The sequence below is a fragment of the Thalassophryne amazonica genome, chromosome 17 (genome assembly GCF_902500255.1).
Source record: "Thalassophryne amazonica chromosome 17, fThaAma1.1, whole genome shotgun sequence".
NCBI classification, from domain to species: Eukaryota; Metazoa; Chordata; class Actinopteri; order Batrachoidiformes; family Batrachoididae; genus Thalassophryne; species Thalassophryne amazonica.
In genome coordinates this window covers 35,778,025-35,791,730 of record NC_047119.1, presented here as the reverse complement: position 1 = coordinate 35,791,730, position 13,706 = coordinate 35,778,025, and the positions used below count along the sequence as shown (strand labels likewise).

General features: G+C 42.8%; 1 protein-coding gene across 1 annotated transcript in view; it reads right to left on the bottom strand.

Annotated features, from left to right (window-relative positions):
- The window catches only part of rcl1 (RNA terminal phosphate cyclase-like 1), a 21,129-nt gene extending 7,423 nt beyond the window's left edge, over positions 1-13,706 (bottom strand). Inside the window, exons 1-7 of the mRNA XM_034191883.1 lie at positions 13,481-13,706; positions 13,018-13,089; positions 9,614-9,789; positions 9,000-9,074; positions 8,643-8,767; positions 6,006-6,131; positions 5,699-5,855 (exon numbers count right to left, since the gene is read on the bottom strand). Of these exons, the coding sequence (XP_034047774.1) occupies positions 5,699-5,855; positions 6,006-6,131; positions 8,643-8,767; positions 9,000-9,074; positions 9,614-9,789; positions 13,018-13,089; positions 13,481-13,649 (900 nt within the window). The 5' untranslated portion in view covers positions 13,650-13,706. The remainder of the gene's footprint in view (positions 1-5,698; positions 5,856-6,005; positions 6,132-8,642; positions 8,768-8,999; positions 9,075-9,613; positions 9,790-13,017; positions 13,090-13,480) is intronic.

Sequence of the window (13,706 nt, the reverse complement as noted above, 5' to 3'; positions counted from 1 at the left end):
CATTTTGTATATATTGTTCAAAATGTGCATTTGTGTTTATTGTTTGAACCTTACCTCGGTTCCCTTTAAGTCAGGGAACCGACAGGCCCTGAAGAATACACAGAGAGAACTGAGGAGGGAAATACGCAAGGCTCAGACCGCCTACAAGAGGAAGGTGGAGGAGCAGCTCCAACACCAGAACATCCGGGGGGCGTGGAGCAGCTTGAAGACCATCTCTGGGTTCAAACCCCCTCCCAAACAGGCGGAAGGTGACCATCAATGGGCAAACGACCTCAACAAGCACTTCCTATGGTTCGACACAACCCCTCCTCCCACTGCTCTGTCTCCTGTGCCTCTGCCCAATATCCCCCCTCCCCCTCCTTACACTTCCACTCACACCGCCGCCACAGACTGCTTCATTCCCAATACACATCCTGGCACCAACCAGACTTCCTCCCCCCCTACCTTCCCCCCCACCTGCTCTCTACTCTTCACGGCAGATCAGGTCAGGAGTCAGCTGAAGAGAATAAAGAGCAAAAAGGCAGCAGGCCCAGACAAGATTAGCCCGAAGCTCCTCAAATGCAGATGAGATGTGTGGGGTCATGGAGCAGGTCTTGAACCTGAGCCTGAAGCTGAGGACGGTGCCACACCTCTGGAAAACGTCACATGTGGTCCCAGTGCCCAAAACACTGCACGCCAAGGACCTCAACAGCTTCAGGCCAGTGGCACTTACATCCCACCTGATGAAGACCCTAGAGCGCCTTGTCCTGTGTCACCTCCTTTCCACAGTGAGCTCTGCTATGGACCCAGAGCAGTTTGCTTACCGGCCCAGCATCGGAGTGGAGGACGCCATCATCTCCCTGCTGCACCGCTCGCTGTCCCACCTGGAGAGGCCCGGCAGCACTGTGAGGATTCTCTTCTTTGATTTCTCCAGCGCTTTCAACACCATGCAGCCACGGCTCCTGAGGGACAAGCTGGTGATTGCAGGAGTGGACGAGGACCTGGCTGAGTGGGTCCTGGACTACCTCACAAACCGGCCCCAGTTTGTGAGGACCAAGAACTGCGTGTCTGACCTCCTGACCTGCAGTGTGGGGCCCCCCAGGGGACGGTCCTCGCGCCCTTCCTCTTCACACTGCAGACTTCAGACAACACGAACAGCTGTGTCCTGCAGAAGTTCTCCGACGACTCTGCCCTCATAGGACTCATTATGGACGACGATGACGTGGAGTACAGAGGACTAATGCAGGACTTTGTGGACTGGTGTCAGAGGAACCACCTCCTCATCAATGCGGGGAAAACCAAGGAGATGGTGGTGGACTACAGACGCTGCCCCACTACACTCCCCCCAGTGAACATCCAGGGAAGGGACATTGAGAGAGTGGACTCAAGTACCTGGGTGTTCATCTGAACAACAAACTGGACTGGACTCACAACATGGACGCACTTTGCAGGAAGGGTCAGAGCCGCCTCTACCTCCTGCTGAGGCCTTTTGGAGTGAGGGGGCCACTACTCCTGAGGACCTTCTATGACTCTGTGGTGGCTTCAGCCATCCTGTACGGTGTGGTCTGCTGGAGCAGCAGCATCACAGAGGGACAGGAAAAGACTGGATAAGATCATCAGGAAATCCTGCTCTGTCCTGGGCTGTCCTCTGGACTCTGTGCAGGAGGTGGGGGACAGACGGGTCCTGGCTAAACTTACATCTATGCTGGACCACGAGTGTCACCCCCTGCAGGACGTTCTGTCTGCTCTGGAGAGCAGTTTCAGTGACAGACTCATCCACCCTCGCTGTGTAAGGGAGAGATTCCGCAGATCGTTTCTCCCGGCTGCTGTCAGACTGTACAATGAACAATGCTAGTACTGTGGTAACCATAGCAACCAGGACAATACTCATGTCATTACCTGCTTTATTTATTAGGTGCAATAATTTAACTTATGGTGCAAACTTAAGTCACTTTACCTACTATATTTTAACCTGTCCATATTGTAAATATCAGAGTAACTTATCATGCATTTCACACTGAAGTCACTTTATCTGATCACTTTTACATCCCGACAGTGTACCGTATTTTCTGCACCATAAGGCGCACCAGATTATAAAGCGCGCCCTCAATTAGCGGGTACTTAACCCTTACAAAAGGCGCACCGGATTATAAGGCGCGGCCTCAATTAGCAGGTACTTAACCCTTACAAAAGGCGCATGCTAAAACATATAGTCTACAAAAAAAAAAAAAACAAGGTCACGGAAGCAAAACGGTGAGTTTATTTGAACTTTTTAACAACCGGTATTTAACAATATGTTACATTATTTTTTATTATGGTTCTGTCACAAATCCATCGAAGTCTTCATCTTCTGTGTCTGAATTGAACAGCTGGTCTTCTAGCTGTGGCCACCTCGCTTTGTTTCTGCGGAAACTCCATTTGGTCTTTTTAACTTGGCGCAGTTCATTTTCTTGTTTCCTCTCGCAGCTGCTCTGTTCCCATGAACAACCGCGTAACTGATAGCCTGCAGTTTGAATTGTGCCTCGTAAGCATGTCTCTTCGCTGGCGCCATTTTCAGGGGTCCTTAGACAAACAAATGTTGTTTTGCAGGATACCTGTAGTATACGGTAACTACCGGAGGAGTGGCGGAGGTAAGTGTACATACCACGGACTCACAGACTCTTCTCTGATTGGTTTATCGCTGCCAGGGTACGTACTCTACGCTGCTAGCGTATGTACTTTACGTATTACGTCCTTGTGTCCGATATTCCGACGGTCAAAGACAACGGTCGTTTTTACAGATTTTGGAATTCAGTGCGCACATAAGGCACACCGGATTATAGGGCGCATGGCCAATTTTTGTGAAAATTTAAGGCTTTTAGGTGCGCCTTATGGTGCGGAAAATACGGTATATCATCCCGGCAGTGCAGCATTGAACTGAACAATGGTAGCCTTAGCGTTACCCGGCACTCAGTGCTTTTTTTAGTTCTTGTTTTTTAAGAGATACTTGTCTGTTTTATTGCATACCCTTCTATTCCTACTGTTCTATGCTGCGATGTGACACTGAAATTTCCGCATTGAGGGATGAATAAAGGCTTTCTTATCTTATCTTTTTGTTGTGCATTCTTTCACACAAGACCTCAAATTACCTTTATAAAGTGTCAAAACAGTTTGTTTATTATAGTTTGCTTTATTTTTTCCTTGCCTATTTTTGATTGTAAACCTTTATTACACCTATAAAACACAACAAAAACATATATATTCTGAAAGCACAGGTTGTCCTGAAAAAAAAAAAAAAAAGACATAAATCTTGATTGTGGGATGCAGGGAGAACTGTTAACAGCAATAATAAAACATTTATGCCAGGCAAGTGAACTGTCCAAAAAATACCCTCGGACCCCAGAGGGTTAATGAACCCAGTTTGAACTTTTTTTTTCCCAGATGTCATTTAAAAATAAAACACAAATGCAAAGGCTTAACAGTATATACTTTTTCAATAATGAATTAATTAACGTCAATCTGAGCTCACAAGATGCTAAACAAGACCAAACGTATCTAACACGTGCTTTTCACAGCTGCTTTATCAAACAGGATTCTTTGCTCACTGGCACAGCCACTCTCCGCTTTCCAAATATTCTTTCTCTCCTCAAAATTTCCTCAGCACAATTCCAGCCATCAATGGGGAATTTGGGTAAACAAAGACCGCGTATGTTCAGAGACATGTGGCAATGTTAATATGCAGCGAGGCCGTGTGTCAGGTATTCCCCAAAAACTCTTATTGTCTACAACGTTCAGCAAGTAGCTGTAGCAGTACAGAGCAGCCGACACCTGATACTGATGGTCAGGAACCCTCTACTAATACAGACATCAGCCAACAATACTGCATTCTTCATAATGCAAACTCCAAGTGTTAAATAAGAAAATCCAGGAAAAAAATGAAGAAACACCTCAATAAGAAATTAAAGTTGGATTATATGATGTAAAATCCACTTAGGTTTGCTGAAGGTGAGAAAGACCTAAAATGTGCAAACGGGAGGATGTGTGTTGAAAGTTAACTTACTTTGTGTATCAGTTAGGCTAAGTAACAGAAAATTGAAACTGCAATATCACAGAAACTGAGTCAAACCCATGTGTTTGCATATCACCACTGCTTTTGAAATATTAAATGAAATTTGGCGCAGTCTAGTGGAATAAGCTAAATGAGAGGCATTTCTCAGTCCCATTTTCTTGCTTATTTAAGTCATAAAAAGCATATTTTCCCATATTGGCGAGATGATGGATCTATAATACATAGTCTGTCACATGGATTAGAATATGGTGTTATTACGATTTCAGAAAACCATATACTTGCATGGATTGTTCCTGTTCCATCTCTACAATTATCCAAACATATGACTTCAGCAAATTGTGCTTCATAACGCAACAGATCATGTCTAAACATGAACACAAAAATTACTGATGGGTTAACAGAGCTGTTAACCCATCAAGCATGAACAATGGATTTATTTTCATGTGTTTGCAATGCGTTTTGTGCAAGTGTAATAGCAAGGAAAATACAAGCATTGGATCAGGACTCAGCACTGGCAGATATTAGTTTACTTGCCATGTAGCAAACAGATCTGACCCTCAACTCGGCCAGCATGGCAAGTGACCTCTGGGGGCTAAGCGTAGATCCGTGCCTTTCATTACATACGTGGGATTAAAAAGTGACTCCTCTCCAGCCCCTAAGGCCCACTGGGCCTTTGGCTTATCCCTGGACACTGCAGTGTGGAGAGAGTCTTCAATTAGATGCCAGTCCACTGGGTTATCTTTCCAAACCAAGCCACTGGACTAGGACTATGCAGATTATGTGTCTTGATCAAGAACATGGACAGGTAGCCTGGAGCACACACCTAGAATTGAACCACGATCTATACATTGGAAGTCTAACACCAATATCTCAAACATTTGTTCCTATAATAGTCATTGAAGCTTGGGCAAAATGTGGACTAGTTACAATGAGATGAAAGTTGCATTTAACTGTTCCCCTACTGCATTTTTTGGTGCATACAGCCTAAGAAATTAGCACTGCACACCTCCAAGATGCAATTAAACACACAAACATCAGGGGGTGGAACAAGTCCATTATGCCAGCATGGTACAGTAGGTGTGACATCAATGCAAGATACTCCAGATTGTCCAGGAACAATTTGGTCCTGATGTGCCCTCTAGTTGTTATAGTTTGAAAATTTTCAAATACAAGAGAACTTACATGAACAATGTTGCACATGTTGAAGTCCCTTATCAACACAGGTATACAAACATAATTGTACAGATATGTGTTGGCATTCAAACATTCAGGTCCAACACCACATGAAATTGATTCTACAAAATGTGAAACAATCTTTTGAGACCAACATGTTTAACATAAATGCAATGTATAGGCGCTTTCAGACCAAGTGGTTCTAGGGACAACCCAGAGGGAGAGCTCCACCAAGAACTGCACACTACTCAAGGGCGTTTATTCTAAAGTTTGCATTCATACCACCAGTAGGAACAGATACTTGCGTCACTAGTGGTCCCTACCTTGAAGTAAGTGCTAAACAATTCCCATAAAGCAGCATTCAAAGAACTCCGACTGTCTCCAGTTACATGTGGTGCAAACTCACAACAAAGGGGGTCCTTCCCCCAACAGTTCTAAGAACTATGAAAAAGCCTTTCTGGTGAAAAAGCACTTTATATGTGACTGAGCAGTTCCTACCCGATGGATCTCCTCCAATAAAAGCTTGGCACAGTTCCTGCCGAGGTCCTCTGGGAGTACAGGTTCACCCTGCCCCTGTGGTGTGGACACCATCTCGGCACTGAGGATGGTACCATTCAGGCTCTCTGCCACCAGCATCAACCCAAAACCAGGAGACCTACAGAGTTGGATTATTGTCAAGACTAGTGTCTGCGATGTATTCACTAAATGACTGTCCTGTCAATATAAAATTGTTTTCAAAATGGATTGTAAGAATAAACTGGAAAGATCCAAAGCAATTTCCCAAAAAAACACATTTAGAACTCACTTGCCAGAGTTGGCTCCTTTCATGTGGTCTGTGTAGATGTAAATATCTGGAAGGAACAGATTAAGAACAGCTCTGGCCGAGTCCACAAGCCTGTTTGCCATCTGAGGGGAAACCCTGACCGAATACCTTGGTTTAGACCGTCAAGGACCAGATTACAGTTTGAGCATATACAGTTAAAAAACTCTACACTTAAGAACAATATAAATACAATTATCTTTTGTCAAATGAGTTTAAAAGTGCAAAAAACCCATCATTTGCCATGCCATAAATTAGATTCAAGCAGATTCTGCTCCAGCACCACCCCCCCATACCTACAAGTCCTGGACCTGTGTAGAAACAGCATAAAGGCACCTTGATACTTGCATGAATGTGATCCCCGCACTGCTGCATCTTTCCAATGTCTCCCGCACTATATAAAATAATCAATTTGTAGCCAATGACGCATTTGTTCTCAGAACTTGGCTGATGAAACCATTCTCTCATCGCTCCCAGAATCACAGAGAAATTATCTACAGCTGCAGGCTGTCTCGTGCCGCGGAGAACACATTTGGAATCTTATCTTAAAGATAATTATTTATAATATATATTCTAATGGATTGGTAAAACAGTTAAATTTTCATTCCTTCTTATGAGTTAGATAATGCATATGTCAAGTTACGTTTATTATAGAAGTAAATTCTCATCACAATCGTTCAAATGCGCTTTGCACAATGACACATTGACACGCAGTGTTTTCAAATAGGTTGTGCAACATTCACAACTAGCTCACACAAGTGGCACAAAGTTAATATGTGCCAGATTATTTGGAACATTTCAAAATTTTCTATGCATACTGGCATGCAGCCTCGCAGAGTTTATGGTGGGTTAACTCACTGACACGCCAGACTGCGTGGCAGTGCACGGATCAAAGTCATACAAGTGTCAAAGTGCCTTAATCATGGCGAGAAAAAGAGAGAATTTAAAAATGTTTTCTGCAATGTGACAGATGCAATTTCATAAACCATAAAAGAAAAAAAAGTTGAATGTTTCTGATAGTTTAGTCTGCAAAAATGGGAAAAAGAAGAAATCTCCACACACAAATTCTATTTTTTATATATGCGAGGTCTGTGAGAAAATAAGTGGACCTTTTTATTTTTTTCAAAAACTATATGGATTTGAATCACGTGCGATTATTACATCAGCCAACCTTGAACCCTCGTGCGCATGCGTGAGTTTTTTCACGCCTGTCGGTTACGTCATTCGCCTGTGGGCAGGCTTTGAGTGAGGAGTGGTCCACCCCTCCCGTCGGAATCCCTTTGTCTGACAACTTCTTGAGAGACTGGCGCTTTGCTTTATCAAAATTTTTTCAGAACCTGTGAGGCACATCGAAGTGGACACCATTTGAGAAATTCATCTGGCTTTCGGTGAAAATTTTAACAGCTGATGAGAGATTATGGAGTGTTACTGTCGCTTTAAGGACTTCCCATGGAGTGGGCGCCATCGTCAGCCTGTTTCGAGCTGAAAACCTCCAAATTTAAGCCTCTGTTGACCCAGGACGTCGTGAGAGAACAGAGAACTTTCAGAAGAGGTCGGGATCAGCAGTTTATCCGGACATTCCACTGTTAAAGGAGATTTTGTAATGAAAGACGTGCGGACGGATTCGCACGTTGGCAGGCAGCCATCGCGGCGTGCCGCCACAGGAAAAACACCTCCGTGTTGATAACCATTTGTAAAAACCAGGTGGCTTTTGATGGCTTTCAGTTGAGTGAGTATCTGAGAAATTGTTTAACAGCTGGACATGTTCCAACTTGTCCTTAAGGCTTCCAACGGAGGTGTTTTTCCTGTGGCGACGCGCCGCGCCAATCCATCCGCACGTCTTTCATTACAAAATCTGCTTTAACAGTGGAATGTCCGGATAAACTGCTGATCCCGACCTCTTCTGAAAGTTCTCTGTTCTCTCACGACATCCTGGGTCAACAGAGGCTTAAATTTGGAGGTTTTCAGCTCGAAACAGGCTGACGACGGAGCCTCGGAGCGCGGCGCGACGTTCCGCTCCGTGGGAAGTCCTTAAAGCGACAGTAACACTCCATAATCTCTCATCAGCCGTTAAAATTTTCACCGAAAACCAGCTGAATTTCTCGAATGGTGTCCACTTCGATGTGCCTCACAGGTTCTGAAAAAATTTTGATAAAGCAAAGCGCCAGTCTCTCAGGAAGTTGTCAGACAAAGGGATTCCGACGGGAGGGGTGGACCACTCCTCACTCAAAGCCTGCCCACAAGCGAATGACGTAACCGACAGGCGTGAAAAAACTCACGCATGCCCACGAGGGTTCAAGCTTGTCTGATGTAATCACACGTGATTCAAATCCATATAGTTTTTGAAAAAAATAAAAAGGTCCGTTACTTTTCTCACAGACCTCGTATATATATATATATATATATATATATATATATATATATATATATATATATATATATATATATATATATATATATATATATATATATATGTGTGTGTGTGTGTGTGTGTGTGTGTGTGTGTGTGTGTGTGTGTGTGTCCAGAGGGTTAAATAATTTATTTTACAACTTAATGTATTCAACATACAAAAACCTGTCAGATTAAATGTTAGCCAAAAGCCATGATTATGAGAAGGATACGCCACTCCTCTGAGCCTCTTGATCTTCCCTGGGTCAGTCAGTTGAACTGGTTTGCCAGTCTTGCAGACTGGACATGTGAAGACAACCTCTCCTCCACCACCAGGTGCCATCCCCCTCTTTACCACCTGGGATAGCCACAGTACCGGGGAGGGGAAGAAAAGAAGAAAAAATAAAAATCAATAAATGGACACCAATTTGTTTCCATGTAGCAACTACAACCCCTGGCAAAAATTATGGAATCACTGGCCTCAGAGGATGTTCATTCAGTTGTTTAATTTTGTAGAAAAAAAGCAGATCACAGACATGCACCTGAGACTTTATAACTAGATTCACCGTAGGCCTCTGTGGTTTCCTCACCTTGAGATCAAATCCGTCTCCTTCAATGCCAAACTTCTTCATCAGAGGGATGGCTGTGGCCTTCAGCAGGTCCACCTGCAGGAGACAGACTGCATGAATCCACAACCAAGCTGGAAAACAGCTGCTACCTTCCAAAAGAATGGCAAAACAAACCTTTTAAAAAACAGACCATCACACATCACTGGGACCTAAGATAGTTTCCATGACAACACCTTTCTCCAGGGGGATGAGGTCTTTCTTACTTTGCCTGTGGTTTGCAGAGACGCCACGTGTGCATTTTAATATGCAAACAAACTAAGATGCCAAGATTCTGGAACCAAATGGAAACGGACTATTTTTCTCACATTAAGGATCAGGCTAATAAGTGAAGTAAATTTACACCAACAACTGATGACACCACTTTACTTTGCAACAATCCAACACTGCATACAGAAAATTGTTTGTCTAAGACTTAAACATACTTCTACTGAGTACACAAGAGGGCAGTATCTATTTAGATGTAATGCATATTTGCAAGGATTTAGTACAGCAATAATAATAATATGAAAATAGAACTTAAATCAAAGGAAAAAGAAATAAGTCAATGAAAGGTTTGATGCAACATGCATGCTCACTGTTGGGTCAGTTGGGTCATTGGTGACTCCCCTCAGAGTGGCCTTTAAAGGTGTCTTCATAAATGGAGCCAGCATGAGCAGGGCCTCCAGGTAGTATCCGATGGACCGCTGCGGGTTGCAGTCGTGTTCTACAGCACCCCCATACAGCAACCCAGGCTGGTAGAACAACATGGTGCCTTGTAAGTACAGAAACACAAAGAGACTGAGTGAGTTTGGCACAACTCAGGTTGTGCTTTAACTGAAGAGTCCGTAGTTTGAGTCCTGGCTGCTACTGTCTCTGTGTGAAAGTGTCCTTGAGCAAGAAACTTAAGCACTGGTCCCACTGAAAAATGAACGATGAATAATGAGCCACGTAGCATGTTTTTCCTGGTACGAGTGGAGTGATCAAGAAATGTGGGAGAATAGTGGATCTTAGAGCCAGAATATTCGGCTAATGAGACTCATCTCTGAGCGTGGTGCTAATTTCAAGAAGTTCAAAATTGAGCAAAAACAGCGTGGGGCAGTTTGTGTACGAGATACCACAGAGACAAACGAGGATGTTAGTGGTGAGGATGAGGCTGTTAGAAGCCCATTATCTGAATACCTGGCGGCTAACATGACAGGCCAGGCTATTTTGGACATGCTATTTTGGCTGCGCCCTCGCATACACTTCGCCGTGACAATCCCACTTGCTTTGTGTGCTGGACGCTGTATAGAAAATAATTATTCTGTAGCGGATTAATCATTTTCACTCAAAGTTGGCTGTTGTATTGTATATTGTAATGGCTTGTTCATTCCTTCTTATAAGCAGCTGTAAAAGTATGTTTATGATAAATTTAACATCTTGTAATAATTGATCAGGTGAGCTGCGCTGTGTGCACTGACACAATCACTTGCAGTGCTTTTTTTAATTGCTTGCACAATGTTCATATACGTGGCTCATTATTTGAATAACCACTGAAATTTCTGACAAATCCATACGTGGATCATTCTTCATGGCTTTATTATTTGGTGGAACCAAAGCTTCAGACAGTAATTGGCCTGTTGCCAGTGGGGATCCACAGGCTCTAGATTGGGTAGTGTTTATAAAATAGGCAGCTGACATTTTTCAAGGGTGGTAATAAATTAAGTAAAGCTTGTATAAGGAGTTGGAATGGTGTGTGAGTACAGAATGTTTTCAGAATGTTAGACCTCAACAGTTTTTAGAAGAGGAACTCAACCCTTTTATTTCCTGTTAACTATGTAATTTTTAATGTTAATTTACTGTCTTAATGTATTTATAAATTGTTTCGGTTGTTGTATCATATAAAAAGTAAGTCCCTTCGGCTGCTCCCTTGTTTGCACTCGGGGTTGCCACAGCAAATCCAAGATGGATCTGCATGTTGAATTGGCGCAGGTTTTACGCCGGATGCCCTTCCTGACGCAACTCCACGTTACATGGAGAAATGTGGCAGGGGTGGGATTTGAACCTGGAGCCTTCTGAACTGAAAACCAAGTGCATTAACCACTTGGCCACCACCCCTGCTTGTTGTTATCATATACGCACTATTATTATTATTATCATCATTATTATTATTATCATCAGTACTATTATTATTATTATATTTTATTATTACTTCTATTTTGTCATTTGATTTTTAAATGGATGACAATGGAAATAAGTGTTTCACTTTCTTGTGTCATCCATGTATTTTTAACATATTTTCAAAGCTGGACAAACTGATCAGGCAAGCTGGCTGTGTGGTTGGCATGAAGCTGGACTCTCTGGTGACAGTGGCAGAGCAGAGAACACTGGACAAACTGCTGGACATTATGAATTATGCCAGTCACCCTCTGCACACTGTAATCAGCAACCAGAGGAGCCTCTTCAGCCACAGACTGCTCCTTCCCAAGTGCAGGAACAACAGACTGAAACCAACAGACTGAAAAACTCCTTTGTCCCTCAGGCCATCAGACTGTACAACTCTGCACTCGGGAGGAAGAGGAATAACAGGAAGACAGGAGAACAGTAGTAGCCAGTGAGCCAGTAGCGAGCAGTATTTTTGGTGTTTTTACTGTATTTACATTTTGCAATTTTTTTTTTTACTTCTATTTGATACTCTTTCTGCTTCTTACCCTGTGTGCTGCTATACAATGCTGCTGGAATCTCAATTTCCCTGAGAGAGTCTCCCCAAGGGATTAACAAAGTTTTATCTCATCTAATCTAATTTAATATAACCTGCACTTACTAAATAAAATCATGCACGCACTCACGCTTTTAATATAAAGAAATGCAGGAATGGCATGTTAGTCCAGAATGTAATTATCAACGTTAGCTAATATCTGTAGTTTCTCCAAAAATATTAGTCGTCGTATCAACGTTCCATTTTGGCACTGTTCATTCTTGACCCAAAACACATAAGTATAAATGGCAAATGTCAGTTATCTGCAGTTGCACATGCGCAGAGCTTTTTGTCTTCTGCATTCTGTTGCAAGCAGGTGCTTTTAATTTTTATACATACACAAACAGACACAGTGGAAAAGACATCAAAAGCAATACTCTTTTCACTCATGGTAATGACAACATGATAATTAACTAAACTGAATAAAACAATTGAACTAAAAAACACAATAACACCAACAACACTGTTAAACTAACATGAACCACAATAACATTTTAAACCCCAAACCCTGAACTCCGGTGGTGCACTGCAGGAGAATGGTTAGCTATAATTGATAATATCTGCAAGAAATATTAGTCCTATCAACTTTCCGTTTACACAGCATTCATCCTTGACCCATAATACATAAGCGTACCAAATGGCAAATGTCAGCTCTGACTGGTTTCTGTGTGATCGAAGCCATACTCACACATGCACGCACATGCAGAGGCCACTTGGCTAATGCGCATGGTGTGCATGGTGAAGGTCATAGAAACTCTCAGCATCACAGCAGGATTGTGGCTGTAACTCAGGAGCCTTTCCCAAACATCAGCATGGGCCTTACTTAAATATTTTTGCCGATATAAAAATTTTACCCGGGAAACAATGCAGAAAAAACACTTTGGCTGCTGGAAATGGTGTCAATACAAAGTTTGTCCGGCATATGGCATTCCAACAGCATTGTTTACAATGCCGTCAAGCAAGGCTGGGACCCGCATCACCCCTTGGTCACATTAGCTACAAGAGACCGAGACAAAGCACCAACTACTATTCATTTTCAATCAGAGAGAGTGGTCAAGTGGTTGCTATGCTGTGACCTAGGTGGCACTAAAACAGACACAAAGTCTATTTTACACAAATGCTGAATGATGCTGTATTGATATGTGGTATCATTAAACTTTTACTCTCTGATATTGGTACCCCGCCCAGAAATAAAAATAAATAAATATTTATTGATGGGGCTCTTTATTACTTTATTAAAAGGATATTTTTGGGATCACTCACCTGTTTGGTTGATCTCTATTCTAGAACCATTGGTTACTTTGTCTAGAAGTCTGACGAAACTGGCCTCAAATTCTGCAAAACAACAAAAAACACGTAACCATATGTTGGGGGAACATGCAGTTCTCCCTTAAATGTTATCCACTAACATTTAGCAAAAGTATCTGAATTTCATTATGCTATTTACTAAGCTAATGTTTGTTTACTGTGGAAACCTGCGATCGTACTCATTTACTGCAAAAAAGAAAGGGGAAAAAAACCAAAACGGGGCGCTTCAAACGCTTCCTAAAAAGTAATAAACAACATGAAATGTGTTGTCTTTACTAAGACTGTACATATGCCACCCTTCCAACAATCTGCGGTCATTTCTGCGCTTCTTACGCCCACTGAAGAAGCGCAATCCCCAACTGCGTAACAGCTAGCCTGTTAGCCGACGAGCTAACCCCGCGGACGGGCCGCCACTCACCGCGCAATCCGGGCTCGTCGTCTTTCCATCTGATGTTTTTGATTTTGACACGTTTCCCGCTGAGTGTAGATAACACCAGGCGCTGTCTGAAAAAATTGCAGCCGTCGTAGACGAGCCCCTGGCTTGCCATGTTGTTGTTGTTGTTGTTGTTGTTGTTTCTATCTGGCATCAGTGGAAATCCACGTGTTTCTCGTCAGGAAGACGTTAGTGGAAAGCCAAGGCACGG